The following is a 24,622-nucleotide window of genomic DNA, read 5'->3' as shown; positions in this document are numbered from 1 at the left end:
TTGCCCTGTTCTTTTCCTGCCTACAGTACCTCTTTATGCAAATTAGTCTTCTGGGAAGAGAAGTCGATCAGACTTTTCAACATTATCAAATATGAACTTTGCCACATATATCCAGTTAGTGAATTTCTCTTTAATCAATCACAAAGCACTCTAGAATCTTACAAAGAACTCAGTCTCGAATATTATGTGGGCCTGCTAACTTTATCAAGTAAAAAAAGCTAAGAAACATGTTTACCAATTCTTCAAAGTATAATCTCCATTCTTTTTAAAGAATCTATAGGGCTTCCGTGGTGGTGCAGTGGTTGAGAGTCCGCCTGCCGATGCAGGGGACACGGGTTTGTGCCCCGGTCCGGGAGGATCCCACATGCTGCGGAGCAGCTGGGCCCGTGAGCCATGGCCACTGAGCCTGCGCATCCAGAGCCTGTGCTCCGCAATGAGAGAGGCCACAGCAGTGAGAGGCCCGCGTACCACAAAAAGAATCTATAGAAAGCCACCAAGCAATATGGAACCTTTATTTTAATGTGATTACTGTACATCTGAAGTATTGGAATAATCCTTTTATAAATGGAACAAGAAGAAACAATGACAAAACCAAACTGGCATTTGATGTGAATCCATAGGAGTTTAAGCTTCAAACCCAGCCAAGAAGTTTGTTACAACCTCTTTCATCTTTGCATCTGACTCTTCTGAGATCTTTCCATCAGCCCTATTTTGAAAACAAAAGCAGATCAGTTCTGACCTGGATAAAAATTCAAGGACTAGCTTAATTACAGAATTCAAAAAAATTTTAACAAGACTTTACATTTTAAAGCTTACAAAAAAGAAGACATCAGTTGTGTTCATACCTGATTTTGCCCAACAGGGTTTGATGTTGGCTGATAACATGAGACAAGAAAGCATTCTCAAACTTTGTGATCTTGCTGGGCTCCAGCTTATCAAGATACCCCCTGACACCAGCGTAGATAACAGCCACTTGTTCTTCAATAGCCATGGGAGCTGAAAAGAAATAAGTGAGTTGCTCAACAAATAAATGCCATGTTTCCAAAGTCAGAGAAACTTACTTTTTCCACAAATTATTAACATGTGCCTACAGATCGCCTACTTTCACCAGTGGAAACTGCACATCAGTACTCCTTCCCACCTCCCTGCCCTGAATCAGTTTTTTCCTCATAATGGTAAGCCTTGAAGTGTAACCTCTGAGCATATTCCATGAGCACTGTGTATCATCCAGCAGCATTTATATTCTTTTGGGTATAAATAACTTGCTGAAATTTTATAGCAAGGTAGTACACACTAACATTCTTTTTTTTTTTTTTTAATTTTTTTTTTTAGGCCACACCCGCACAGCTTGCAGGACCTTAGTTCCCTGACCAGGGACTGAACCCAGGCCCTTGGCAGAGTCCTAACCTCCCTACACTAACATTCTTTCAAATCTGCCAAATTCCACAATCATATAGCCAAGAGGGCGATGGTGGGGAGGAATGGAATCTACTATGTCTTAACTCCCAAAAGAAGGGTATTAGTACACCTTTCCTCACATTTACATTCAAATGATAAGGACTGTACTTTAAGTAACACAGGTATCAATCACATTCAAAAGACAACATCTCTGATCAAAGATTAACAGCACATATTCTTATAAGGAGCTATGTGATATTCCCAGGTCCTAACACACAGTAGGAACTTGACCAAATGGAAAAGTACAACTCACAATACTGTCCTTGCTTCAGCAACTCAGTCAAACGCACACCACGACTCAAGAGTTGTTGAGTGGCAGCATCGAGATCAGAACCAAATTGGGCAAAAGCAGCAACCTCACGATACTGAGCCAATTCCAGTTTCATGGTACCTGCCACCTGAAATACAGAAATGGTTAACTCACACAATACAAAAATACTTACCTCAATAACACAGACCACCATACACTTTGATTTTTAACCTAATGACAAAGTGATGCAAATTACCTGTTTCATGGCCCTGGTTTGGGCAGCAGATCCAACACGGGATACAGACAAACCAACGTTAATGGCAGGACGGATACCTTTGTAGAACAATTCTGTTTCCAAGAAAATCTACAATGTAAGGAAAATACTCACGCTTATTAGCAGGCCTAAAGAAATCAACTATTTTCAAAATTAAGTCATTGTAGCAAATGCTGAAGCCAGGAAGAATGCTAAATGTCTTCTTATGGTAAAGAGCTCCTCAAATCTTTCACAACCCAAGCAACCTGCATGTTCTATTGCTGACATTAGGAAATGTGAGTGAGATAAGAAAAGAACAGGTATCGTATTTATATTGAAACTTATACAGGTGAAGTGGTGTGACTTCTCCAGGATTTGCTTCAAAATTATACAGGGAAGAGAATAGTAGGTAAAAAGAAGGCAAGAATGAAGTACACTATACCACAAATTGATAAATGGGTGGAATATGTGGGGTTTCATTATACTATTCTCTTTACGTTTGAGATTTTCCATAATGAAAAGTAAAAAGCATTTAACAAATTAGTTCAAAACTACTAAACTAAACCAATGCCTTCAAATCATGCGAAGCTTTCACACTTATTTAATCATAAAATCAATACCTGTCCGTCAGTGATGGAAATGACATTCGTTGGAATGTAAGCAGACACATCACCAGCTTGTGTTTCTATGACTGGTAAAGCGGTCAAGGAGCCACCACCAAAAGCATCGTTCATTTTGGCTGCTCTCTCTAGCAGACGGGAGTGTAGGTAGAACACATCACCAGGATAGGCCTCACGACCAGGGGGTCGGCGGAGCAGCAGAGACATCTGACGATAAGCAACAGCCTATGGTATAGAAAAGGGTTGTGAAGTTCACCTATTAGACAGAAGCTACATTTGTCAACTACCATTGGGGCACCAACATACAGAGTCTAAAAATACATTTCATTTGACCTGTTTGGATAAGTCGTCATAAATGATCAAAGCATGTTTGCCATTATCCCTAAAATATTCTCCCATAGAACATCCAGAATAAGGAGCCAGGTACTGAAGTGGGGCAGCATCTGAAGCAGTAGCTGAAACCACAATGGTGTACTTCATGGCATCTGAGAAGAAAATAAATTTTAAGTTTTATATGGTTATCAATACTGTGATTTTAGAGACTAGAATAAAAATTATCTAAGTGCTTTACTACTGTGACTTACTATCAAAATTATCCAAATAGCTTCTACTTTGAAGAAACTGACAGAACCTTAAAAGTTAGCTGCTGTTTTATACTAGTTTTTTACATATTACTTTTGTATTGATTTATATTAGAAACTTCAGCTCATTAAGGAGTAATTAAAATCAGCCTACATTAAGCATAAGCTATCCTAAGATTAGCAGCATCCCAGATAACAACGAGACTACAGTTCCTTAATACCTGCATCTGTAAGTCTCTTCACCAACTGGGCAACAGTGGATCTCTTTTGACCAATAGCAACGTAGATACAGTATAGCTTCTTCTTTTCATCAGTTCCATCATTGAATCGTTTCTGGTTAATGATTGTGTCAATAGCAATTGACGTTTTGCTTTAAAAAGAGAAAATAAACATAAATCTTACTAAACACTTCAAAGGATCCCCCAACTTAAATTTCACTCCTCTTCCTCTTCCTCCTCACATCACATTCTACTCTCTCCTGGATATCCAAAGTATTTACCATTCCAAGCCTAAAAGTAACCTTTCCACAGAGCAAATTTTAGTTAGAACTTTTCAACAAGCTATCGAGTCTTTACCCAGTCTGTCGGTCACCAATAATCAGCTCACGTTGACCACGACCAATCGGCACCAAGCTGTCCACAGCCTTAATGCCAGTCTGCATTGGTTCCCGCACAGAGATTCGAGGAATGATCCCAGGGGCTTTCAGACCAACTCGCCTTCGGGTCTTGGAACCAATCGGACCCTGTTAAACAATAAAAAGAAACCCCAGACCAATCAGTTTGGCTCTTTGTTAGAAGCTACAACCACATCTAATAAATGTTAAACCTACCTTTCCATCAATGGCATTACCAAGGGCATCTACTACACGACCCAACAGCTCCTCGCCGACTGGAACATCCACAATAGCCCCAGTTCTCTTCACAATATCTCCTTCCTTAATTAGTTTATCATTTCCAAACACAACAACACCAACATTGTCAGGTTCCAAGTTCAGAGACATACCCTACACAAAAGACACAATTGAATACCCATGAAGCTTGAGTGGCACTTTTTCCCATACACCTACACTACATATGAAAAGAGAGAGAAAAAGTAATACTGACTTTTCAGATCTGGTTTACTCGTGAGTATTTTTCCAACGAAAAATCTTCCTTAGTTAAGACTTCTAAAACAGCAACATGTTCCCTTGAATAATTATAGGCTAGAATTATAAGCCTAAGAAGCACCTTATCACATCCTCTAAGAACTAAAAGAAGCAAAGAAATTGAACAGTTTAAGCTTTTTCTACTGCATTTCCTTTGACTATGGTTTTTGAACTGGGTGCCAGTATGAAATAAAGCGATCAAGGTCAACTGGGAATTTTAAGACATGCTTGATTCACATCTGTGAGAACTCCATGAACAATTTTAAAAAACTATCTAGTCAGAACCTGTATCCATCTGGTTAGTAAAAAGTTAAATTAAAAGCTACTTAAACAAGAACAAATCTATATAATATGACAGTGCTGGGTCACCTCTCATCATTACAATCATATTTCAAAATGGTAAGACTTTAGGTCCTTAAATCATAACCAAAGCAAAAAGGCTAGTCCAGGAACTGACTCTGGTCAATAAATGAAGCTCTGGAGAATTACTTACAGTAAATACAGAGGAATATCATGGAATATCATCACAGGTACAAAATCTTTAGTCTGAATATCTGATGTTCAACAGAGTAGTCACTAATCACAATTTAAATTAATAATTGCCCTGTTGGGACTTCCCTGGTGGCGCAGTGGTTGTGAATCCATCTGCCAGTGCAGGGGACATGGGTTTGAGCCCTGGTCCGGGAAGATCCCACATGCTGCGGAGCAACTAAGCCTATGCGCCATAACTACTGAGCCTGCGAGCCACAACTACTGAGCCCACGCAGCTAGAGCCTGTGCTCTGCAACAAGAGAAGCCACTGCAATAAGAAGGCAGTGCACCACAATGAAGAGTAGCCCCTGCTCGCCACAACTAGAGAAAGCCCATGTGACGTGCAGCAACGAAGACCCAACACAGCCAAAAAAAAAAAGCTAAAAGGAAATTCAGTTCATCTATTTCAGCCTAACCTCTCAAAGATATATACACTATAGATGAGAGGTTAAATTTTTAGCCAAGGTCTGAGAGCTACTGATAAAACTTTCAGCTCCATAATTAGTCTTCCACACCAACAGGCTCTTTTTCCACACTGGACACTACCAAGAAGACCAAGAAGATCTTTCCCCCTGTGTGATTAGTGGATAATTCTACTGCCCCTGGTCCACCTGGATATCATGCTCTGCTTTCATCAGAGAACCCGTGACTCCTACAGCTTTTCTCACCCTACTGCCCAACTAGGCTCAATCTAATAGAAAAAAGTAGACTTGTATCATTAGAGAGCTTGATAGCTACATCACTAGCTCACTTCTCAACAACAGATCCACTCTTACTAGAAATACAAAGTCAGTGGCTTTCAACTTTTCACCGGAAATGAATTTAATTAAAATTATCAAATGCTTTCGTATAGGATATCTTAACAGCTACAAACAGACTTGAACTTCTCAAAATCTGGGTGAAGATTTACTCAGTTTTATATTTCAATGCTAATGGTTACAACTTATGTGTAAATCAGTCCCTAGGGTAAAAAGTTTGATTAACAAAAAATTAATTTTTTCCACAATCTATAATAATAACAAACACAAACAGTGAAGCAGATTCGGATTCAAAGTTAAAAAAAAAAATCTGACACAATCTCTGAATTACTAAATGAAAAACTGAGGAGACACCAATGTTAAAACATCAAAACCTCATTTTATAATTCACCTTTAAACCTGAAGAAAACTCTACCATTTCTTCTGCTTGAACATTTCTCAGCCCATGTACACGGGCAATACCATCACCAATACTTAAAACACGCCCAGTCTCTTCAAGGTCAACAGAGGTATCAGCTCCAAGAATACGCTCTTCAAGAATAGAGGACACCTCAGCAGTGCCTATTAAGAGAGGATAATTCCATTACAAAAAGAGCCAAAGACCTTTTCAAAACTCATTTCCCTAACAATATAAACTAGAGTTGTGATCATAATAATCAAATTGCATCCTAAAACATAATGTCCAACATTCTATTCAAAAAAGCTTGATACCTACCACTATGAAAATGAATCCAAGTGACTGAGAGAAAACTTCACGAGACAAATGTAAACCAGATAAGGAGCTAATCAAATTAAGCAATACCCTTAAAATAAACATTTCCTATCTTGTAATTCTTTGGTTTAATCTCTAGGAAATCTGTATTTATGTTAAAATTTGAATATAACTCAAACTAAACTCTATAAAAAACATATTTTTAAAATGCAGTGTATTTTAAAAAGCAACTCTTTGGGAGTTCTCTGGCAATCCAGTGGTTAGGACTCTGCTTTCACTGCTGAAGGCGCAGGCTCAATCCCTGGTCTTGGAACTAAGTTCCTGCCTCGCAGCCAAAAAAAAAAGGCAACTGTTTAACAAAGTGTAAGTACAGGTATCCCCCTCTTTTTGAAAGTTCCATTTATGCCATTTCACTTTTACAAAAAAGGGTAATCGCTTCTTCACACTTTAGCCATTTCAGCTAAGGAAAGGTTTCATTACAATGTTCCACTTTCAAATAGTGGGGAAAACCTGTAACTTTTCCTTTAAAAGGATGCAGGTACTATTCTTCATCTCAGTATGTGGGAGATACCTAACTTTATTTCAAAAGCCCTAATGCACATCTCTAAAGAAATTCCCCAACCTACAGCATCTTCCTAAGCTTACCTCCTCACTTCTCTATTGCATTTACAATGTGCAAATTCAGACTGCCAGGTATAGGTTACCAATTATTGTCTTTGAAAAACATAGAGGTAAAAATTACCTGCTTTTTTTCAGTGTTTTTTAGGAGAGGAAAAGATTCACAGATCAGAAACAGTGCCCACCACCTGACATATACTTTGTTTCCACCAAAGGGGCATTCATTATGAGAAAAAAAAAAAGAACCTGTACTAACATCAAAAGAGAAATACATAATTATAGTTCATTTCACTAGAACAAGAGAACCTACCAAGACAGGGCTAAATGGCTCATTATGGGTTAAGAATCTGAGATTCCACAGTAACTAAAATTGAAAGAAAAAACTAACTAATGGAAAAAACCCAAAACATCCACAATAGGTATTTAACCTACGTAACTTCATTTTTCACTTGATAGCAAGGTAGTAAGTGTGGTGTAGACACAGAATTAACAACTTACCAGTCTTCTGAAGACGAGAGTTAGAGGCATGGAGATTCCTTACAGCAATGAAGGATGACCCCAAAGTATTTTTGGAGACCTAGTGCAAGGATTTTTTTTTAATTTAATTTTTTAAAAAGCCTTTATAAAACTAGCAAGCTTAAACAAACGGAGGCTTGGCTTGATCAAATTATCAGCGTAAATATTAACCACCTGAGAAAGAACTTTTGATCTATGTGAAAATTTATTATGCAGCTCCTGGTACCCAATAACTATGCTAAAAAAAGCAGAGCATATTTTAAAAACCAACAGCTAACAAAACATATTTCTTTTTAAAGGCATCAGATATTATTTTGACTTTAGATATATTTCAATTGAGTTGTGGAAATTCTCAATTTGATAAACTGCTTCCTAAAAGGGGCAAATCTCAATAGATTTTCTATTTTAACCTTAAAAATAAAAAGCCTGTAAATGTTAGAGTTTGATTAGAAACTAAGAGATATGGCACATGCACTTTTTAAAAAAAAATGCCGTCAACACAGCTTGCAGTAATCTGGACCCCTCCTCCTTCAAGTTGAAACACTGTGGTTGGTCAATGCCAATTCTGAAAACACTCCCTTCTATAGGACCTGGATGAAAATCATTAAAAATGCTTTTTTTTTTTTTTTTTTTTTTTGCTAACAGAAATCCAAAACGCTACCAAAGGTTGTTAGGGTAGTAAAATGACCAATATATTTATTTCACCTCCCAAATTGACATTACTCTTAAAATGAAAGAACAAGTAAAAGTGTTTACACAGGACCTAAAAGTTATGTCCTTAACTCCAAGTGATGTTAGTAATGAAGGGCACTTACCTCCACAGGTTTTTTCCAACCTATGTTCTATTTTATTTTACTTGATTTCTCAAACACTAACGATTCCTCAAGGAATCTTAAAACACGTCAAAGCACCACAAAGGAAAATCTGCCTGACTAAGACAATTTAGAAGCCAGCTCCTCTGCCGTCAAGGTATCGGCCGCAGTGAAATGCATAGTTGCACCTGTACGGTGTTTTCATGATTGTTTCACTATTCAGCACTACGAGACCGCCTACTGAAGCATTCAGAAAGCCACCTTCATTTATTGATGTCCTCTGACCCGACCTCGGAGAAGAGGTGGAAGGCTAGGGCTGCTGACCTTCAATACAATGTCAGGCTCCCCAAGCTCGCTTTAACCAGGCCTGCCAACAGTGCTCTGACCTTCAACGAGGAAGTCCCGGAGAAGCAGCGGGACCAAACCTCGTCGTTTCGCAGCAGGCCTCGGAAAACTAGCGCCCCAGTCCTGACCTTCACTCAAGGCCTCTCTCAGACAAAGACTGGAATCCTCCGGAGGCGCCATCTCTGGATAACACGGAGGTCACTGCCTCCCCTGCAGCACTCTGCACCCTCCCGCACGGGGCGACCAAAGGGCCCTTCCGCCGCCAGCCCAGGACAGCCCGAGTGGCCAGCGGAGCAACATGGCGAGGCACGCCACAGCCCCTCACCCTCCGCGCAGAAATAGCGGCCGAGCCCGTGCATCACCACCTACTGCCGCCGAGCCCCCTCCCTGCCGCCGGGACCCCGCGCTCACCAGCCCGGCCCGCCGAGGGAGGGCGCGGGCCACGGCCGCGGCGACTCGCACGGATAGCATCTTCGCTGCTCTTCCTCAAATACTTCCTCTGCAGCCGCAGCCTCTGGACTGACTGGGACAAAATGGCCGAGCTGCGAGGAAGGTCAAGGCGCCAGCACACGTGACCCGGAAGTACCGCCCCTCCCCCGGACGCGAATCTGCCGGTAATTACTTTTTTTAAGTATCGTTTTTAGATTTGAACCTCCAAATGATTAATTAGACCTTTGCCAGCCTCGGCCCAGGCATTGGTTACCCATTTACTTTGATCTTTCGCGTCTACCTTATGGTTGCCATGGGCGACCACATGGGTAGCGGAACCGGCCAAGAAGCAGTTACCAGACCGCATCCCGGCAGGGAAATGATGCTGGCGTCACCCCGTCCTGGGGCGCGGCTATGACCGTCAGGGGGGTTGATTGTGGCGGGTCCGAAGCTACAGCTATTAAACCTTGGTGATGTAGGTGCAGTAAACAGTCATTTCAGCCGGGCGGTTCGGCAGCAGAGCGTTTCCTGCTGGGAGAATTAACGCGGATTAATCCGCAGATCGCTGGCTAACACTCCAGACCCTCTGAGTCAAAAATTGGGGGCAATCTGAATCTTTGAAAAGCATCCACACCATTTAGATGATCTGATAAGCACTCAAATTGGAGAATCGCAGTTCTTTTAGATTCGATCTAAAAGAATCCTGTTTGCGAATTAGAGCAAATTGTTAAAAAAAAAAAAAAAATGTATAACGAGCATGGGGACCTCCCTGGTGGCGCAGTGGTTAAGAATCTGCCTGCCAATGCAGGAGACATGGATTCCAGCCCTGGTCTGGGAAGATCCCACATGCCACGGAGCAACTAAGCCCCTGCACCATGACTACCGAGCCTGCTTTGTAGAGCCCACGAGCCACAACTACTGAGCCGGCGTGCTGCAAATACTGAAGCCCACGTGTCTAGAGCCCGTGCTCCGCAACAACAGAAACTACTGCAGTGAGAAACCCGCGCACGACAATGAAGAGTAGCCCCCACTCACCTCAACCAAAGAAAGCCCGCCTGCAGCAACGATGATCCAACGCAGCCAAAAATTAATTAATATAAATAAATAAATAAAAGGAAATAGGTTTTTAAAAAAAAGTATAACAAGCACAAATTCGAATAGAGTGGTTGCCAATCCTGAGAAGAATGGTCCAGAATCAAAAGTCTCATTCGAGAGTGGGCTAGGGCTCAATTTTTCCTCTACAAGCAACTAGTTTCATGACAGTAGGGACTTCACTTTTTCATTTGAAGTAAAATGGAAATGATGAAAATAACTTTCTATACCAACCCAATGAAATCAGGGCGGGACTTTTGTTCCTCCTACAGATTTTTTGGTGATATTGAGATTTTTGTGATATGTAGAGAATTTGGCGGGGGTGGGGGGATGTTGGGTATTTTGTGATAGTGGAGACTATTAACGTTGCCTTCACTTGCAGCTGTACTGAGAAGGATCTTTCAGCTTCATCCACCAAATCCTGGTTTACACAAAACCTTAATTTGGGTGGGACATATGAATATGGGTTATAACAGTCATCTCCTAAAACAGCTTGCCAATATTATATGGCCAGCAATCCCTTTCTCTAATATTCTACTTTCTTTTCAAGATGAGCCATGGATACACAGGACAGTCCTCCTGGAAATTAGGTGTAGGAACAGGTAAAATTTTGGTTTGTAGAAACAAAGTTCAGGAATATTTTGTAAAACTTGTAGTGATGAAAGTGGACAAAGGGCAAAAAGATAACTCCCCCCCCAATTATCTGGAATTTAGTTAATGAGCAGATACATATTTAACCAAAACAAACAAAAAAGAATAAGAAAGCCATACAGTATGGTGTTGGCTAGTTAGTTAAATTTCGTTGAAAAGTTTAATCATTTAAAATAGGCATATGACTTAGGAAAAAGATATTTGGTGCTAAGTTATCCACAATTTGATGTTAAACCACATATCACAGAAAGTTAAGTACATTGTCTACGTTTCCTAATGTAACAGTATACTACAGGAGGTTGTGGACAGCAGCATGGTATAACCTGAGGAGACTGAAACACCCAATAGGAGTCAGAACAGTGGTCAGATTCCAGCTCTACCACCTCATCTTGGTCAAGTCATATACTCCGAGTGTGTGGTTTTAATGTGAAAATAGGTAAAATAATGTGTGTCCATGTATTTTACAGGATTCCTCTGAGAATGAAACAAAAATTAGAAAACTGTACATTCCCGTAGAAATATAAAGAACCTCTAATGGCGTTAACTACAGAGTGATGGAAGGAGAGAACTTTAGGAAACGCAAGAAATGAATGCAAGAATGGCTGAGTGGCAGTGCCAGTGCCAGCAGTTGTATGCCGTTTTAAAACAGTCTCCAGCACATTTAGAAAGAAAAAACAGCCTGGCTCTAGGCAGCTTTAGTGCTCGTCCTGGAGGTGATACCATGGAGAGCGCAGAGAGCTGCGAGTTGGTAACGGAGGAGAGAGAGCCTTGCAGTGCTGAAGCCTTGGACCAGGCTAGTCCAAGGGCTCAGCGCCTAGAGTCCTAGTAAAAACTACAACTCCCAGAAATCCCGGGCCCCAAAGGGGGCGTGCCCAACGGTGTGAGGGCGGGGTCGTCAGAGCAAGCAGGGCGCTTCTCCCGCGAGAAGCTGCTCGAGAAGTGGCGGGAGTGTCGGCTATGGAAGCGCTGGAGGAGAAGGAGATGCAGGTGATGGGGCGGGAGCGGGGCTTTGCGGTATCGCGGAAACCGCGTCTTTGATACACCCGCCCTGCCGGCGGATCCCCTGGGCGCGCCACTTTTACTTTGTTCCTCTGCTGGTCCATATTTAGTCCGCCTTCAAGATCTGTGAGCCTCCCCGCCCCACCCCTCCTTAGACCATCGCCCCCCACCCCCACCCTCCACCCTTGGAAAGGGAGTTTCCCTTCCTTCCCGGCCTTCCCTGCCGGGATTCGGGCTTGGAGAGGGGTTGAGGAGAGCCCCCTGGTGCGAAACCTCCCCCTGGAGGGGGACTTCTGAACCCAAAGTCAACTACCAGGCAAGCCTCGCCGTTCACTGTTGCTTCCTACCAGAATTTTCACACCAGACCTGCTTCAGTGTCTCGCATCCCAGCTCTAGGAGTTTCCTGGCATTGCGGGTCTTGTGGTGTGTTGAGGACAACCCTTTTTTCAGACTTTGCAACTGTAATAATGCCTTAGCACCTGCATATTGAGCTTTAAAGTTATTCGAGTGATGCAAAATATTAGCCTATACTGCTTTCGTAGCTTTGGGAAAGGATAGACTGTTTTCTGGTAGTTTTATTTATTGTGCTTGCTCACTTTTTATTTCCTGACATCTGGTATCTCTCTCCCTAAAGACAAATTAGGATGTGAAGTAAGTAGGATGCCAGAATATTCATGGAAAGCATTTCCTTTGCTACTCATCACTTCTTGGCCATATTTTCTTCGTGCTATTGCAAAAAACAAGGCTTACAAAATTTGTATCCCTTGTAATGGTTAGGTTGCTGCCTGGTTGAAAAAAATATTTGGAGATCATCCCATTCCACAATATGAGGTGAATCCGCAGACAACGCAGGTTTTGCATCACCTTTCAGAACGCAACAGAGTCCGGGACAGGGATGTCTACCTGGTAATAGAGGACTTGAAACAGAAAGCAAGGGAATATGAATCAGAAGGTGAGATTAATTCCAGAGTTTTGAATGAGATAATAGCTAAAGGTAACCAAATTGTTTAACACTGAAATATACAAGATTGATTTAGTGTAGACTACTTGTCAGTTTTGCTTCTTTAGTTTACCCAGATTTGTCTTACACTGTGTTGTTATAGTAACTTAATCATAAATTTCATTATAGTATATATTTTATTGATACTCTGATGATGAAACAGTAACCCCTAAAAGATAAGAGTCTAAACTTATTAGCCTGACATATACGATACCTGTGGTTTTTCACTTACATATCTTTTGGTCTCTTTCCAGTCTCCATGCTTTAGTTATAATGAGCCATCATGACACCTGAGGTGGCAGCCATGAACTGTGACTTGAACAAATCACTCTGTTGCCATGTATTCATGGTACTGCATGAGAATTTTCTGCTGTGCATATGTAGTTTAAAAAAGTATTCAATACATCCATTGTCTTTATAACACAAACCACAAAAATAAAGATTGGAAATATACAAAAGAGGAAAGAAGTGAGATCTGCATTTGCCTACACTTAAGCAGGTGTATGGCATATGTTACATATGTTGTTTTGAATGTAGAGCGATTTGTATTGTAAATCTATTGCATATGTGCTTTTTTCCAGTTTTCTTTTAAAAAATTAATATGGAGTAAAGTGACTTTTTGTTTGGTGTACTGTTTTAACACACATGGATTCTGAGAACCACCCCCACGGCTAAGATGCAGAACAGTTCTGTCGCCCCCAAACACCTCCCCTGTGATGCTTCTTTGTAGTCATAGTCTCCCGTATGCCTTTAAACTTGTTTAAATTTTAAATGATTTTATTTTAGTAATTATTAAAATAAAGTATGGAGAAAGGGGCTTTGAATCCAGAAAAATCTTATTTTGCAAGAGCTTTCTTTTTGTCTATACTATTATGTAATGAAAATTCGAATGATTTTAAAAGTAAGATTATTCATGGCTGTCCTTGAGTATTTTTTTTTCCCTTGAGTACCTTTTAGGGTGGCATATATTAAGTAGCAAATGTTTCTAGTAATATATACAAAATTTTGACACAATTTTCTATACTAAAGTATACAGAAGAGCCCTGCCACCATTGATATCTTAACTCTATACATCATGTACTTTTTTTTTTTTAATATTTATTTATTTATTTATTTAGGCTGCGCTGGGTCTTGGTTGTGGCATGTGGGCTCTTAGTTGCGGAATGCGGACTTCTTAGTTGTGAAGTACTCTTAGTTGTCGCATGCATGTGGGATCTAGTTCCTTGACCAGGGATTGAACCCGGGCCCCCTGCATTGGGAGCACAGATTCTTACCCACTGGACCACTAGGGAAGTCCCCATGTACTTTTTTTTTTAAATTAATTAATTATTTTTTGGCTGCGTTGGGTCTTCGTTGCTGCAGATAGGCTTTCTCGAGTTGCGTCGAGCAGGGGCTGTTCTTCGTTGCAGTGTGTGGGCTTCTCATTGCTGTGGCTTCTCTTATTGCAGAGCAACAAGCGGCTCCGAGCACAGGCTCAGTAGTTGTGGCGCACAGGCTTAGTTGTTCCGCGGTATGTTGATCTTCCTGGGCCAGGGCTCAAACCTGTGTCCCCTGCATTGGTGGGCAGATTCTTAACCACTGCGCCACCAGGGACGTCCAACCCCCCATGTACTTTATTTTTTCTTTTGTTTTTAAGATATTAAGATTATTTATTTTTATTATTTTTTTTATTTTAAAAAAAATTTTTTTATTTTTGGCTGTGTTGGGTCTTTGTTACTGAGCACGGGCTTTCTCTAGTTGCGGCAAGTGGGGGTTACTCTTCGTTGCGGTGTGTGGGCCTCTCATTGCAGTGGCTTCTCTTGTTGAGGAGCATGTCCTCTAGGCATGCGGGCTTCAGTAGTTGTGGCACGCAGGCTTCAGTAGTTGTGGCTCACGGAACACAGGCTCAGTAGTTGTGGCGCACGGACTTAGTTGCTCCGCGGCATGTGGGACCTTCCTGGACCAGGGATTGAACCCGTGTCCCCTGCATTGGCAGGCGGATTCTTAACCACTGCGCCACCAGGGAAGTACCCCCCACCATGTACTTTAATTGTTACTCCTCTTTTCTAAGTTTTTCCTCCTTTTAGACAGCAAAGCTGTCAAGCAGAGAACAGAAAATTTATGGAACCTTGTAACAAATGTAGATTCACATACACTGTTAAGGAACTCCTGCTTCCAGAGTTTCTAAATTTTGAGTAGTGATACTATATAGCCCCAGGACTTGAATGACTTTTGAGCAAAAGATCATTTCTTTGATTTAGTTTTTATTTCTGCATAGTACAGTTCTTTGCAGCACGTAAGATTGGAACATTTTGGAAATATTTTCAGGAATTGGGAAAGGATGTAAAAGTTTTGTATGAAGACTTTTTAATCGTGATAAATACAGGTGAAACTATTGAAACCATTCATTCTTTATACTGCCAATTCTTCAGTTGAGGAGGAAAATTAAAAGAAATTTCACTAGCTAGAACCTCCAATAAAATGTTGAATAGATGTAGACATCTATTAGAGTAGACATCCTTATCTTGTTCCTCATCTTAGAGGGAAAGCATCTAGTCTTTACTGTTGAGCGCAATGTGAGTTGTGGATTTTTTGAAGATGCCCTTTTTCCGGTTGAGGAAGTTTCTTTCTATTCCTACTTTGTTGAGTGTCCATATCATGAAAGGGTGCTGGATTTTGTCAGATGCTTTTTCTGTCTCTTGAGATGATCATATGACTTTAGTTTTGGCTTTCAGATGTTAGTCCAACATTTATCCATAAGATAAATCCATGTCCTCATGGTGTATAATTTTTTAATAGGTTGCTGGATTCAATTGCTAGTATTTGTTGAGAATTTTTGTATCCATATTTATAAGAGATAGTGGTCTGTAGTTTTCTTTCCTTTTAATATGTCTTTTTCTGGTTTTAGTGTCAGGATAATATTAGCCTCACAGAAACAGTTGAAAAGTATTCCCTCCTTCCTATTTTTTGGAATAGTTGATGAAGAGTTGGTATTAATTCTTTATGTAATCTATAGAACTCAATGGTAAAGCCATCTGGACCTGAGCTTTTCTTTGTGGGTAGATTCTGATTACTAATTCAGTCTCTTTGCTCACTGTAGGTCTATTAGATTATCTATTTGTTCTTGAATTAGGTTCAGTAGTTAGTGTCCTTTTTGGAATTTGTCCATTTCATCTAAGTTATCTAAATTTCTGGGTACAATTGTTCATAGTATTCCTTTATAATCCTTTTTATTAAGTAGGTAGATCAGTGGAATGTACTGTCTTCTGATGCTAGTAATTTGAGTCTTTTTTCTTCTTAGTCAATCTAGGTGAAGGTTATAGCACAGGAAAGTCTGCTCAATATATATACTTTTTTAAGGAAATGACAGTCACCTGATATTCATAGTGGTGTGCTTTATAGTTTATTTTATTGCCATTGTTTTAATTTTTTAATATTTATTTATTTATTTGGTCATGTTGAGTCTTAGTTGCAGCAGGTGGGCTCCTTAGTTGTGGCTTGTGGGCTCCTTAGTTGCGGCTTGCCGGCTCCATAGTTGTGGCATGCAAACTCTTAGTTGCAGCATGCACGTAGGATCTAGTTCCCCAATCAGGGATCGAACCTGGGCCTCCTCATTGGGAGCGTGGAGTCTTAACCACTGTGCCATCAGGGAAGTCCCTCTGCTCAATATTCTGTAATAACCTAAATGGGAAAAGAATTTGAAAAAGAATAGGTACTCTACATGTATAACTGAATCACTTTGCTGTACACCTGAAACTAACACAACATTGTTAATCAACTATATTCCAATACACAAAAAATTTTTTTTTTAAATCTAGGTGAAGGTTTTTCAATTATGTTGAGCTTTTCAAAGAACTAGCCTTTGGTTTTAATTATTTTTTTCTTCTTTTTAAATCTATTTTATTAACTTTCACTCTGTTCTTTATTATTTCTTTCCTTTGGCTTGCTTTAGGTTTAGTCTGCTCTTCTTTTTTAAATGTTTTAAGCTTAGGCTATTGATTTGAGATCTTTCTTCTTTTTTAACATAGGAATTTACAAGTATAAATTTCCCTCTGAGCACTGGTTTAGGTGCATCCCCTAAGTTTTGGTATGTTATGTCTTCATTTTCATTCACCTCAAAGGATTTGATTTCTTTTTGACCCATTGGTTATTGGGAGTATGTTGTTTAATTCCACATATTTATGAGTTTCCCAAATTTCTTTCTAATTTCTAATTTCATTCCATTGTAATGGGGGGAATACTTTGTATTATATGACAGTGTTATCATTATAAAATGTCCCTGTTTATCTCTAGTAACATTTTTTGTTAAAAAGTCTATTTTATCTGATATTAGTATAGCCACTTCAGCTTTCTTGTGGTTGCTGTTCGCATTATATATCTTTTTCCATCCTTTATTTTCATTGCACTTTGCTCTATTGCACTTCACAGATATTGAGGGGTCTTTTCTTTACAAATTGAAGTTTTGTGGCAACCCTGTGTTGAGCAAATCTATCATTTTTCTAATAGCATTTGCTCACTTCGTATCTCTTACATTTTGGTGATTCTCACAATATTTCAGACTTCTCCATTTCTCTCTCCCTCTCCTTGGGCCTCCATATTCCCTGAAACATAGCAAATTGAAAATAGTTCTATTAATAACCCTACAATGGCCTCTAAGTGTTCAGGTGAAAGGAAGTCATATGCCTCTCACTTTAAATCAAAAGCTAGAAATGATGAAGCTTAGTGAGGAAGGCATGTTGGAAAACAAGACAGGCTGAAAGCTAGGGCTCTTATGCCAGACAGTTAGCCAAGTTGTGAATGCAAAAGAAAAGTTCTTGAAGGATGTTAAAAGTGCTGCTCCAGTGAGTCATTTCCACTTTCAAGTCATTCTTTAATAAATACATTTCAAGGCTATAGCTGGCATAGATAGTGATTCCTCTAATGGATCTGGGCAAAGTAAATTGAAAACCTCTGGAAAGAATTCACCATTCTAGATGCCACTGAAAACATTCGTGATTCGTGGGAAGAGGTGAAAATATCAGCATTAGCAGGAGTTTGGAAGAAGTTGATTCCAGCCCTCATGGATGACTTTGAGGGGTTCAAGACTCCAGTGGAGGAAGTAACTGCAGGTGTGGTGGCAATAGCAAGAGAACTAGACTTAGAAGTGCAGCCTAAAGATGTGACTGAATTGCTGCCATCTCATGATAAGACTTTCATGGATGAGGAGTTGCTTCTGATGGATGAGCGAAGAAAGTGGTTTCTTGAGAAGGAATCTACTCTGGTGAAGATGCTGTGATGATTGTTGAAATGACAACAAAAGATTTAGTATATTACATAACTTACTTGATTAAAGCAGTGGCAGGGTTTCAGAGGATTGAGTCCAGTTTTGAAAGAAGTTCTTGGGTAGAATGCTGTCAAACAGCATTGCATGCTACAGAGAAATCATCTGTGAAAGGAAAAGTCAAATCAATGTGGCAAACTCTGTTGTCCTATTTTAAGAAATTGCCACAGAATTGCCCAGCCTTCAGCAACCATCACCTTGACCAGTCAGCAGCCATCAACATCGAGGCAAGACCTTCCACCAGCAAAAAGATTATGACTCACTGAAGACTCAGATGTGGTTATCATTTTTTAGCAATAAGGTATTTTTAAATTAAGGTATGTACATTGTTTTTTTAGGCATAATGCTATTGCACACTTAATAGACTACAGTATAACATAAACATAACTTTTATATGTCCTGGGAAACCAAAAAAATTCACATGACTCTCTTTATTGCAATATTTGCTTTATTGCAGTGTTCTGGAACCCCAGTATCTCTGAGTTATGCCTGAATTTGTATCTTTGAATGTGAAGTGTGTCTCCTATAGACAGCATGTAGTTGGATCCTGTTGTTTTTTTCAGTCTTATAATCTCTGCCTTTGGGTTGGATTGTTTAATGCATTCCCATTTAATGTTATTATTGATATAGTTGTATTTATATCTGCCAATTTACTTTTCATTTTCTATATATTACATCTTTTTTTGTTTCGCTATTTTTCCCTTATCGCTTTCTTTTGCATTAAGTAAATATTTTCTAATGTAACATTTAAATTTCTTCAGTGATTTTTTACTTCTTTTTTTTCTCAGTTCTTTTTAGTGTTGCTCTGAGGTTTGCAAATAAATCTTACCAGCTCAGCTTCATATTTGTACTAGCTTAATTCCAGTGAGATAGAGAAATGTTGCTCCTACGTAGCTCTGTTCCTCTCCTCCCCGCTTTTGTGGTATTATTGTTACACATATTACATCTAATAATATTATGGACTCAACAGTATACTGTTATATTATTACTTAACCATCTGTAGTCATTTCCTTAGCCCTTTACACCTTTACTACCACCACATCCTTTGTGCTGATACATTTCTATAACCCAACAATACCTTATATAAATATTATTTTATCCAATTGCTTTTTAAGTCAGTTAAGAGAAAAACGAAGAAAAAAATGCATTTATGCCCTTTATAATTCTGCATTTACCTTTACTGATAATTCATTGCTTTTTGTGCGCATTTGAATTACTGTTTGGGGTCACTTGCTTTAAGCCTGCACAACTTCCTTTAATATTTCTTGTAAGTTGGGTCTGGTGACAGTGAAATTCTCTCAGTTTTTGTCTATCTGGGAGTCTTCATTTTGCATTTGTTTTTGAAAGAATGCTTTGCTACCTGTAGGATTCTTGCTTGACAGTTAGCTCTTTGAGCACTTTGCATATGTTATCCTGTTGCCGTTTGGTCTCCGTTGTTTCTGTCAAGAAGTTGACTGTTAATCTTACTGAGGTTTCCTAGTATATGTCATTTTTCTTTTGCTGTTTTCAAGATTTTCTCCTTGTCTTTTTTTTTTAAATAAATTTATTTATTTATTTTTGGCTGTGTTGGGTCTTTGTTGCTGCTCACGGGCTTTCTGTAGTTGCGGTGAGCAGGGGCTAGTCTTCGTTGCAGTGCACAGCCTTCTCATTGCGGTGGCTTCTCTTGTAGTGGAGCATGGGCACTACATGTGCAGGCTTCAGTAGTTGTGGCACACGGGCTCAGTAGTTGTGTCTCGCGGGCTCAGTAGTTGTGTCTCGCAGGCTCAGTAGTTGTGGCACACGGGCTTAGTTGCTCCGTGGCATGTGGGATCTTCCCGGACTAGGGCTCGAACCCGTGTCCCCTGCATTTGCAGGCAGATTCTTAACCATTGTGCCACCAGGGAAGCCCCCTCACTGAATTTTAATAGATTTTCTTGAACAGATGTTTATTCATTTGCTGTTTGTCCTTAGGAGCATTTCCAAAAGCTTTAAATGGTTGTGTTTTGTTTGGGGGGGGGCTATTTTGTTTTTTGGGTTTATTTTACAATTTTCACCAGTTTCACTGGAGGGTAGGTGAGCAGAGCTCCTCACACTGTTATGTTGGAAGTCAGACTCCTGGTGGATTGATTTTTGGCAAAGATGACAAGACAATTTAATGGAGGAAAGAATAGCCTTTTCAGTGAACGGTGCTGGGATAGGTGGATATCCACATGTACAAGAATGAAATTGGACCCTGCCTTATAGCGTATATAAGAATTAACTCAAAATGAATGAAAAACCTAAAAGAGCTGAATCTAAAACTCAGAAGACAGCATATGTGTATATCTTCATAACTTTGGATTTGGCAATGGTTTCTTAGCTATGATACCAAAAACACAAGCAACAAAAGAAAAGTAGGTAAATTGGACATCATCAGAATTAAAAACTTTTGTCCTCAAAGGATACCGTCAAGTAGATGAAAAGACATCCCACAGAGTGGGAGAAAATATTTGCAAATTGTATATCTGATAAGGGACTTATATCTACAATGAAGAATTCTTACAACTGAATAATAAAGAGACAACCCAGTTAAAAATGGATAAGGGAGGGAATTCCCTGGCAATCCAGTGGTTAGGACCCCACGCTTCCACTGCAGGGGCCCAGGTTCTATCCCTGGTCAAGGAACTAGGATCCCATAAGCTGCAGCCAAAAAAAATGGTTAAGGGATATGAATATACGTTTCTCCCAAGAAGATATACAAATGGCCAGCAAGCACAGCATCATTAGCCATCAGGGAAATGCAAATCAAAACCACATTCCACTTCACACCTACAAGGATGGCTATAATCAAAAAGACAAGGTCTTGGATTATCATTTTATCGATCATTATTCAGTTCTATTAGTGATCACTGTGCAAAAAAAATAAATAATACAGCTGTTGGTGAAGATGACACTGTGGAGAAATTGGAACCTTCATACATTTCTGGCGGGAATGTAAAAATCAGTAGCTTTGGAAAACAGTCTAGCAATTCTTCAAATAGTTAAACATAGAGTTACCATATGACCAGCAGTTCCACTCCTAGTTATATACCTAAGAGAAATGGAAGCATATGTTTATGTAAAAACCCATACGTGAGTGTTTATAGCAGCATTATTCATAATAGCCAAAATGTGGGAGCAATCCAAATGTTCATCAATGGATGAATGGATAAATAAAATATGGTAAATCTATACAATGGAATATTATTCTTCCATAAAAAGGGATGAAGTACTGATACCTGATACAGAACGGATGAACCTTGAAGCCGTTATGCTAAGTGAGAGAAACCAGTCACAGAGGATCACATATTATATGATACCATTTATATGAAATGTCCAAATTAGGCAAATGAATAGAGACAGAATGTAGGTTAGTGGTTGCTAGGACTTCATGGGTTGGGTAGCTGGAAAATAATGACTGAGGAGTGTGGGATTTCTTTTTGGGGTGATGAAAATGTTCTAAAATACTTTAGTTGAGTGGATTGTATGTTATGTGAAGGATTACAATAAAGCTGTTAAAAATTAAAGCAAAACAAAGATCTTAGTCACCATAAAACTCTTACATCTTTCAGCCAAGCATCTTCAAGACCTTCTCCTGGAGAGTGTGAATTTTTCCCCTGCCAATCTCTCTAGCACTGGTTCCAGGTATCTGAATGCTTTGGTTGACAGTGCTGTGGCCCTTGAAACAAAGGATACCTCACTAGCTAGGTAATTCTTGTGACAATTTTAATTTCTGCAGTCATATACACTGTAAGGTCTTGACCTAAGGAGCTTTTGTTTCTCAGGGTAATTCTGTATAGGAAATTAGCAGTGTATGCAGAAATACTGAATTTATTTAACTCATTATCATTGCTAGTGAGTATGTATTACTTCAGATAAACTTGGTATTGGTTAAATTTTAGTGTTTTCTTCTTTCAGGATTAGGTTTGTGAAGGCTGGTTCTCATGTATATTTGAAAAGGGATTAGGTATCACATCATTCCCTATAAACAGTAAAAAGAGCAGTAGGCTAAATCATCTGGTTGAGCGTAGAGTAGTGATTTTTGGTTATGTCCCTACCCTATTGGATAGAGTAGGTTAAAGACCTTCAGTTCTTTGTGACAGGCATTTCACCTATATAACGACATTATCCTTCTAACAACCTTAAGAGGAAACTGAAGCTCAGGAGAGGTGGGTTAAATAATTTCTCTGAGCTAGTAAATGGCAGGGTTGGGATTCAAACCCGGTCTCACTCAAGTCCATAGGACTATCACTGTTGGCTGCATCTTAGCTAGGACTACCACTACAACTTATAATCAGAGAATTGTATGGCCATTCTGCTTAACTGCTAATATAAGAGCTTGGAATATATACATATATATATAAATATATACATATAAATAAATATATATATACACACACACACTTAAATAGTAGAGTTTTAGATATAAGATCATGTAGGCCATATGGCAGCAGAAATCTAGATGTGAATTAAGTCAATTCAGCAGACACCAAATACTAATTATATCCTAGGCATATAATCTATATAACTCTTTATGTAACTACCTATCTCCCTCTCCCTTCCTCCCTCCCTATATATATGTGTGTGTGTATATATATATATATATATATATATATATATATATAATGTTTGTGTGGGGGTATATATATATATGTATATATATGTATAACTATACATATAGGCACTGGGGAAGCAGAAATGAATAGAATAATGAGTGCCAGCAAGTACAGTCGCTGCTCATGGTAAATTAATGGAGATGGACATGTAAAATTATAACATAGTATGACAGCTGCAACACTACAGTAATGTACAAGCTGTAGCTAGGAAGCACAGAGAAAGGAGTAATGAATTCCAGAATGGGAGTAAATCTTATTTGAGTTTTGAAGGACAAATGGAAATTTGCCAGCTGAAGAAGGTTATTCCAGACAGTGAGAACAGTGTGTAAAATAGTATAGAGGTATGAAGCAGCATGGTTAAAGAAGAATCCACATAGAAATAAAATCATTTTTAGAAATGAGGAATAATTGTAATTATTGTCCTTAATGTCCATTTACGTGACTAGATTCTTCTTTTAGTTTTATCCCTGCAGTGAATGATTTGACCTCTGATCTTTTTTCCACCAAATCCAAAAATGAAGAAATCAAGCTTGAATTGGCAAAACTTGAGAAAAATCTAACTGCAACTTTAGTATTAGAAAAATGTCTACAAGAGTAAGTAATTGAGTTGGAAGTGGTGACAATTTTTATTATAAAGGCAGTAACAGGACATTAGTTTTGGCGATAGATATGATTTAAAACAGCACATTAGGAAATGGGAAGATAAAATGTTTTTTTAAGTAGAAAATGACTTGTGTGAAGGTAGGAGTGGTTGAGTACATATTTTTACCTTTTACTTTATACAGTTTCTTTTTTCTCTCTGTTTTACAAAGAACCTGTTTATAATTTTCAAAATGTATGTGAATTTTTTTTTTTTTACTTATAAACTATGGTGCAACTTAAAGTCATGTTATATTTTGTTGCCCTTTCTTACTAGAGCTCTGGTATCCCTCTTGATGCTTTGGACCTTCTTAGGTCCCTGTAGCCCCAGAGATTAGATGCTGGGGATCAGGAGTATGTGTACGCACAAGTAATTTACTGGTGTGTAAATTTATCCAACAAATATTGACTATATATATGTAAAGCACTGTGTCAGGTCACATTTAGGAGAGAGGCCTTTGGGACCTCCATAAGTCAAATTGACTTTAGGATCTGTTAAGTCACTTTTTTTTGAGCAGCAGATCTACTTTCTCCAAGAATAATTGGCATAAATTAATCTTAAAATTATTTAGTATTCCTTGAGGAAAATCCCAGATGGCAACATGGAGGGAAAGATGACCTAGAAGTGTACATGGTAGCCAGTGTGGGATATAAAATTTGTGGTAGAAAATCCAGCAAGTGTGTTATCTCCTCTTGATACTCTTGACTAATCCAGAGTTGAATCGAAAAAGTGGTAAGAGCTTCCTTTTTATAATAATTTCACTGAGAAGAAAATGTTCTCAACTTCATTTTTTAAAGGGATCTCAAGAAGGCAGAGTTGCATCTGTCTATGGAAAGGGCCAAAGTTGACAATCGTCTTCAGAACATGGACTTCCTGAAAGCCAAGTCAGAGGAGTTCAGGTCTGGAATTAGAGCTGCAGAGGTTTGTATGAAGGACTGAATATATTTAGCTCTCTTCAGACTTATTTTCAACTTTCATCCTCAGAACTAGGCAGTATTGTTATTCCCTTTTTACGACCAGGTAACTGTGTTGAAGGCGGGTAACTTGCCCAAGGTTACACAGCTACTTAACAGCAGATCCCAATTCAAATGCAGGCTGCCAGGCCCTGAAGCTCAGGCTCTTAAGCACTGCACCCATCTTGTCACAAATCTCTGTCTGAAATGACTCGTATGCAACATAAAAGTGCTTAGGAGCAGGTGTAGTCCTTCATCTATGATTTATAGCTCCTCTTTACTGTGTTATATATTGAAAATATTTCATGAGGGTCACTTGCAAAATAATTTTTTAAACTGAACTCCCTT

The 24,622-nt window shown here is 39.1% G+C and overlaps 2 protein-coding genes across 3 annotated transcripts in view; one reads left to right on the top strand and one right to left on the bottom strand.

Annotated features, from left to right (window-relative positions):
• Nucleotides 1-24,622, top strand: part of HAUS1 (HAUS augmin like complex subunit 1) — a 33,188-nt gene that overhangs the window by 5,712 nt on the left and 2,854 nt on the right. Inside the window, exons 2-6 of the mRNA XM_007465625.1 lie at nt 11,676-11,757; nt 12,547-12,721; nt 21,638-21,773; nt 23,141-23,275; nt 24,119-24,242. Of these exons, the coding sequence (XP_007465687.1) occupies nt 11,728-11,757; nt 12,547-12,721; nt 21,638-21,773; nt 23,141-23,275; nt 24,119-24,242 (600 nt within the window). The 5' untranslated portion in view covers nt 11,676-11,727. The remainder of the gene's footprint in view (nt 1-11,675; nt 11,758-12,546; nt 12,722-21,637; nt 21,774-23,140; nt 23,276-24,118; nt 24,243-24,622) is intronic.
• On the bottom strand, nt 498-9,190 carry ATP5F1A (ATP synthase F1 subunit alpha). 2 transcript variants are annotated; one of them, XM_007465623.1, is made up of 12 exons: nt 9,010-9,190; nt 7,424-7,502; nt 5,987-6,156; nt 3,992-4,165; nt 3,738-3,904; nt 3,384-3,532; nt 2,915-3,066; nt 2,582-2,806; nt 1,965-2,072; nt 1,712-1,856; nt 846-996; nt 498-706 (listed from the first exon to the last, which is right to left on the bottom strand). In XM_007465623.1, the coding sequence occupies exons 1-12, from the start codon at nt 9,067-9,069 to the stop codon at nt 625-627; spliced, it is 1,662 nt and encodes a 553-aa protein (XP_007465685.1). In that variant the 5' UTR covers nt 9,070-9,190; the 3' UTR covers nt 498-624. The 2 variants fall into 2 exon arrangements, with proteins under 2 accessions (XP_007465685.1, XP_007465686.1); XM_007465624.1 differs by having other exon boundaries at nt 4,058-4,165.

This window comes from Lipotes vexillifer, unplaced genomic scaffold (assembly GCF_000442215.2).
Source record: "Lipotes vexillifer unplaced genomic scaffold, Lipotes_vexillifer_v1.1 scaffold36, whole genome shotgun sequence".
NCBI lineage: Eukaryota > Metazoa > Chordata > Mammalia > Artiodactyla > Lipotidae > Lipotes > Lipotes vexillifer.
This window is presented reverse-complemented; position numbering and strand designations above follow the sequence as displayed.

What these genes read in the sequence shown, in the direction of transcription:
- ATP5F1A (XM_007465623.1), bottom strand. Translation starts at nt 9,069, where the DNA reads ATGCTATCCGTGCGAGTCGCCGCGGCCGTGGCCCGCGCCCTCCCTCGG. An exon ending in TCCCTCGGCGGGCCGGGCTG is followed by an intron (nt 7,503 to 9,009) that starts GTGAGCGCGGGG and finishes TCCTTGCACTAG; the next exon opens with GTCTCCAAAAATACTTTGGG. An exon ending in ATGACGACTTATCCAAACAG is followed by an intron (nt 2,807 to 2,914) that starts GTCAAATGAAAT and finishes TCTATACCATAG; the next exon opens with GCTGTTGCTTATCGTCAGAT.